We start from the raw sequence: 6,920 nt of genomic DNA, 5'->3' as shown, positions 1-6,920 counted from the left end.
CGCCGTTTTGTTGTTGAATTAGTCTCAAAGGTATAATTTTTAGTCACTACATAAAATGATGTTCTTACAGCAGTCCTTAAACCTAGCATTGCTTGTATGGCGAAGGCTAGGGCTATTAAGTTGTTAGGTTAATCCGTTGCTGACTCCTGACTCAGAAGGCTGCTGTTTCAGTGTAAGCTAGCTTCGCTCATATATTAAAGGTTAAAACACGACCATCTTAGTTCAAGCCTTTAATCGAAAACTGTCATGTGCACGCAAGCATTGGAAAAGCGGAACTGGAGTGGTGAAACGAACGTTCAGTGCAGAAATCAACACATGCTGGGAACGTCCCGAGGGCGCCAACCAGCGACAAACCAAACAAACACCCAACGGCCGCTACACTTGTGCAAAAAAAGAGCGAAAAGCGAATAATCCCTAAAAGGGAGCGCGGGCGTGGTTCCGTTCCGACGTTGACAAAAGAGCTTTTGCTAGCTCAAACCAAATAAACAACTAAACTGCATAACCTCTCGAGATCGCCCCTAAAGAATAGGAGCGATCTCGAAAACTCGTGCCTTAATATGAGAGTAGGGGAAAGTGGGGCAAGACGGGACACTTAACTTCAATCAGTATTTTAAAGAATTCCCTTTCATCAATTTTGTTAACTTTGGTACCATAATATACCTTAGGTATAGATACAGGTATAGATATAGATACAATAGAGCATACAGCTCATCTCGAGTCGTTAAGCACTTAATCAAGCGTAACAAGCAAAACTTTTTCACTCCCCGCATTTTGATAGGACTACACAGTGAGCAGACGCTGGTATTTTAAAGGGGGCTTTAAAACAATTTTCCCCGCTCCTCAACGCGATTCAAAATACCTCACTGCTTGCCAATGTTCCCTATAAGCTGCGCGCGTGCGCACTGCTGACACGGTTTTCGCGCACAAGAAAAGAATTCTACCTGAAGTGAAAACAAAATAAACGCATAATAATGGCCACAGTGCGCACGTGGCACGTCTGATGTTGCCCACAGTGGTCCAAGGACCGCTCAGGGAGTTAGTATGTTTGCTCAGACTCGTGAAGAATTAGAGGGAACATTGCTGGTTGCTAACCTGGTTGTCATAAGCACGGAGTGTAAGCAAAGACGCAGTTTCTTTCCGCATCTCAGGAACGCATAACATCGACTGTTTTCATAAATTTCCAGCCGAACAACTCGTAGCAAAAGTTGCAGCAGGAAGCTAATCTCCTGATATAACTCTGTGTGTTTGATGTCTTGCCCCAACTACACGCCGTGCTGTTATTATTATTACTGCTGTTATTTGTCTGCGTCAAGTTGATATAAAAATTTTGGTAGCTTATATTTCTGTTAATCATTGGTTACAAGGTAGAGGCAGCATTCGAGGCAGATGCTTTGGCGTATAAGCCATAGCACCAGTCGCATTAGATTTGAGCAGATATAGACAATTTAGAGCTGAACCCTACAAAGCAATTAGCGATGATAAAAAAGCCTACTTATAACGCTTGGGCAGAAATGCGATGCTAAAAATATGACACAAAACCAATTTCTGTCTTACAACAAATTTTATTTCTACAAAACTCACTCTGGATATTTCAAATCACAAAAATCAGCAAATCTAAAATATTACAGCAAATTCACCATTCAACATAATGCAGTAAATATTTATTTGAATAAACATGTCAAACAACTATAATTATGACATCACTATTACTTTATGTACAAATATAAATCAATTTTATCATTGAATTAGTAAATCTGTAGATGGCGCATCGGGTTGAGCGATCGCTCGATGTCGCGGAAGTCCGCGGTTCGAATCCCGGCCACGACGCAATTTCTTTTATATAAGTTGATCGATGAGTGCAAGGAATTTTTATAAGAATTAAGTAAATAATGAATTTCTGTTTAAAAATGAAACCTACTTACCATTATTACGTCAGCAGTGCTTGCGCGGAGTGAGTATGGCGTCACCAAGAAAAACTCGCAACTGCTATAAATTAAAAACTTGGTTAAAAATAAAATTTCTGTGCAAAGTTCAAGTTGAAACAAACATGACAAGATATAAAGAATACCGAGCCATGAAGCTGGTCAAGGGCGAGTTGAACTTTTTGTTTCTCGCTCGAATTTGCGGAGTTTCTTCCATATTCGAAGCAACCATCCATCTTCCATGCCCAGATATTCTTCAATTTTAACGAAAAATTCTGGTCCTGGAATGTCTTTGATTATGTTGCGACCGATGCCCAACCCTTTTACCTGCAGATGAAATGTTTGTAAACTACAACCTGGTGTATTGGTGAAGCTAATATATAACTACATACAAGTTAATATTACCATTAATTGGTTAATAACTAACCAGCACCACGCGGTCAGATTTAGGCCTAGCCTACTGGTCCAACACAAATTCTTGGTTTTTAAATTAAATAGAAATAATTTTGAGCGGCCAATTAAAACCGGTATCGAGTATTAGTTGTAGAAACAAATCCTGATAATAAGTTTGCAAAAATATTTTCAGTTTTAAAAAAATTGAAACTTTTCAGTTGACCCAAAATTAACCGGCACATGCCAGGCTAAAACTGATCCAACAAAATTCTTTTAATTTTTTCATTAAAAAGAAGAAATTTTAAGCGACCAAGTTTATCGCAGATTCCACATTCCTTGTAGATTCAAGTAATCACTAAACCGTCGAAAAATTATTCTGCAATTTTATATAAATTAGCACAAAATATCCGACCTACACTGCCCAGTAATCTCAACTAACTGCCTTGAAAAATATCTTCGTACTAGCCATTATGACGTCATAAGGACAAATGTAAACAATTGATTATGACGTCATATGCTGTTCTAAGCAAACGATAAAAAGTTGAATAAATCGTCAAACCTTTCCAGGCATCTCAGAGATCGCCGAAATTAATCTTTCCACATCATCAGGGGAGAAGCATCTGCTCAGACCAAGCTCCTTTAACTCACTTTGTTGTTTCCTTAAAACGTCACAAAAGATCGCGGCTTCCGATGATGACAATTTGAATCCATACAGACTCATCCTTGTTGGAAAGCGCAGTGACGCCATATTGAAGAGTTCCATGTCGCTGGATTCGTTTAATTCGCATAAAAGCGAAATATATCTGCGTTGGTTGTCGTCGTCATCTAAACAAACATAATAGTTAATTATTTACCGGTTGTAGTTCGCCGCGTTATAGAAATAAATTTAAGATGGAAATTTTTCATGTTTAGGCAACAAAGTTAAGTTGAAAGCGAAAACTTACTTTTCTTTAAATTATCTGTTTGGGACGAATTAAAAAAAGAAGCAGTCATTTTAAACTGAAGATAAACTTAATACAACAACCAGAATTGATCTAAATGACATTTGGCCTATTTAGCCGGCAAATATTTTCACCAGAATTACCGGCAGCCTACTAAGCTAGTCTCTGTACACTAGCACTGGCAATATGTTTGCAATAGACATGTAAATTACAAAACTTACTTTTACTTGGCCTAGTAGGCTGTTGTATTAATCTCCCAGTGATTATGTGGAAATATTTCCCGGCTAAATAGGCCACATGTCATTTCAATTAAGTTTCACAAAATATTATCACAGAAATATTTTCACAGCATCACCAGTCTGCCAGCAGCCTTACTGTACTAGGCCAAGTAAAAGTAAGTTTTGAAATTCAACATAAATGTGTGTTCTGCTGCACATAATCCATGTCTATGGCAAATAATACATAACATGCACATGCAGTTTATTCATTTATTCGCAGATTTAGGACAAAGTCAGAGAATAAACTTACCTGACCAACCCTGCAGTTTCTCAAAATGTACCAGCTGTGACTTTAGTGCTTCTATCCAAATCCTCCTCTTCTCAGCAACATCTGGAAATAAAATGTTATCAAGCTTAATACTGACAGGTGACAAATATAGTCTAGGCCTATACACAGGGTTGCCATCAGTCTCAACTCAAAAATAAGGACGACTAGAAAACGAACGAGGAATACCACCTTAATCAGTGTACAACAAGAGAAAGCAACCAATGTTCCTAAAAAAAAAAAAAAAAAAGCAAGACACTATCTGCATGTTCATAATTTTGGTATCTCTTTGGTACAAAATGGTATCGTAAAGGTGACAAAATGCCCAAAATAAGGACAAAAGTGCCCACCTCCGCCCTAAAAATAAGGACGAAAGTGAAAATAAGGACATTTCTTAGAAATAAGGACAAACATATTTTCTAAGACACGGACCTTTAAAATAAGGACAAATCTTATAAATAAGGACGGTATGGCAACCCTGCCTATACAAAATAGCTTGCAAGTAACTGTAGGCTAGAATGCAGTGAAATGTACTAAATAAAACTATTGCCAATTTTTTTGCATATAAGCCTACTTGCTGATTTGCTAAATTTGCATTTTTTTAACTGACTGGATGCCATTTACTGAAGTTGCATTTTTGATTTACCAAACTGTGCGAATGGCTGCTCATAAAACAGACAACTATTTTATCGTTTTGCTGCTGATTACTAACGTTCTAAAACAATATTTTCATACAAATTTGATAAAGTGTAGTTTCCGAAATAGGCACAGTATATATAATGTTGAAAACAAAAAATTGGTTGTAGTAATATTTTAAGACTGCATGTTAAGAGCAGTTGCTAGAGGATCTTTTATTTTATAACGGTTATGTATTACAATGCATTGTTTTAAATAATATGCAAACTGTGCATGACACCGTTTTATTATAAAGTACATGGATCTCGAACAATCAGAGGTGGGCACTCAGTACATAGAAAGTACCGTCGGTAACGGTACTTGGCAAAACATGTACCAACGGTTCCGGTACTTGGTACTATTTCAAAAAAGTAGTCCGGTACTTTGCCAGTACTGGGTACCAAACTACTTTTCGTACAGTGGATCATGTTACAAGTGCAACTTTTGCTGATATTATGGCCCCGCTAAAGGTTACTTCAGGTCAAAAACAATGTGAACTCACTCTATGCCGCTTTATTAGACATTTGTAGATTAAAAAAGAGCAAAAAACACTAAAATTGAAATCAAGTTTCAATTAAAATGAAATTTTAAAAAGCAAACTTCTGAAAACCTTGAAGTAATCATTTTAGAAGTACCAAGCACTGGGACGAACTTAAATTTCTAGAAAAAAGTAATTCAGTGCAGGGATTCTGTACTGTTCTCTAAAAGTACCGATGGTATCGGTACTGAATAAAGTACCGCAATAAAATAATTTGGTACTATAGTACTGCTGTACGCTGTACTGCTCACCTCTGAGAACTGTACTAAGTCTTGCTCAATAACCGATGTTTGATTGGTGGGGAATCATCTCTGAGGTCGTGTAAAAACTATCTTCTAATACCATGATAGCAAAGAGAAATGAATGAAATTATTACACTGCATGTTAATGCAGTAGACTTCGCTTATTATGACTCTCTTTGGACCAAACCATTCTGGTCACAACATTGGAATAGTCATAATAACCACAGCTGCAAGCCTGATACAGCACCACACACTAAGCAGTATCGACACAGTCGGAAACAAATTGACTAAACTTTCTAAAATCTCATACATTTCTTACATGATGCGAAAGAAAACTCACATGGCACAATCATTCCTGTCACATTGCATAATTGACAAAGAAACATTGGGTGAATAAAATTGAAAAAGTGGTCGTAATACTCAAACACAGGTCATAGTAAACAGAGACATTTGTATGGCAAAATTTGGGACTATATCATCACGGTCATATAAAGCGGGTTGTCATATTAAAGCCGACTTTATTGCATATAAATGTGTAGCACACCATATGGTGGCTATCATTTTTTTACATGAGTTGGTAGGGGTGGCCAGTGTAAAATAACATAAGTGTTAGCCTAAACCATATTTCAGCTATATTAATTTCTGTTGGCGGAGAAACTAAACAGAAACAGGTTTTGCTTGCTTTCGTAGTAGTGCTGTAATTGCTTTTGTAATAATAAGGAGAGGAGTACTGAATCAGTTTATGAGTATCAAAACCAAATTTTTGAAAAAACAATCGAAACATTGCGACCAAACCATGTATTATAGTATTATACAGATGAATAACAGTGCGTATGCTCCAAATTAGTTTATTCTAATTTTCTGCTAGTATGTTTAGTTGTGATTTTCAGTGTCAAAATACTTGTATATAGCAAAATGGCAATATAAATGATTTCCTGTTGTGACACAAAAACTTGTAAATTATTATTTAATTTGCAATGCTTTTTCTCTATTTTACATTTAATGAAATTTATATTCTTAGAATGACAACTCATTCGCAAAACAGCCACTGAAGTATTCTTCCACAATCTGCACTCAACCTCAGAGACATGCTCAACAAACACGATGTCTATAGTAAGGTGCAACCATACCACGAACATCACATGCATTTGTGTGACGTGAAGACCACCTTGTGCTGCTAGAAAAATGCTATCAAACTGCAACAGACCTGAGTGAACTGTGTGTCAAACCAAAACCGATGAAAATCAACCGGCTTATACCACCAGTTACAATTCTGAAACTGATCAATAGTCAACCCAAAAGTCAACCACTGACTCTTACTCCAGTAACAACTACAGAGTGATCACATGATTTGGCAATGGACATTGTTTATATTACTGCAACAATATTCGTCATTATTCCTTAAAACAGAGTAAACATTGTATTCTGTGCTGCATTTGCCACAATGAGACACTGACCAAAGAAACATTTCATACTACAAGTATATGTATATTTATTGTCAGTGCTGGTCTTAGGCCATTGCCAGTGATTTAACCAACTTGGGCTCCATGCCCCTTAGTACCAAAACAGAAATAGTAACAAAACAGAAATCGCAGATCACAGTGTTCTCGAAGTGTTATTATCGATGTTATTATTTAACTTTTTTTCGAAAGAGAATGTGAACTTG

General features: G+C 36.8%; 1 protein-coding gene across 1 annotated transcript; it reads right to left on the bottom strand.

Moving 5' to 3' along the window:
* Nucleotides 1-2,084: 2,084 nt before the first annotated feature.
* Nucleotides 2,085-3,133, bottom strand: LOC143451706 (uncharacterized). Its single transcript, XM_076952423.1, has 2 exons — nt 2,875-3,133; nt 2,085-2,249 (listed from the first exon to the last, which is right to left on the bottom strand). Exons 1-2 carry the CDS (start codon nt 3,076-3,078, stop codon nt 2,085-2,087), a joined length of 369 nt encoding a protein of 122 aa, XP_076808538.1. The 5' UTR covers nt 3,079-3,133.
* Nucleotides 3,134-6,920: the final 3,787 nt, after the last annotated feature.

The sequence above is a fragment of the Clavelina lepadiformis genome, chromosome 4, assembly GCF_947623445.1.
Source record: "Clavelina lepadiformis chromosome 4, kaClaLepa1.1, whole genome shotgun sequence".
Classification (NCBI taxonomy): domain Eukaryota; kingdom Metazoa; phylum Chordata; class Ascidiacea; order Aplousobranchia; family Clavelinidae; genus Clavelina; species Clavelina lepadiformis.
This window is presented reverse-complemented; position numbering and strand designations above follow the sequence as displayed.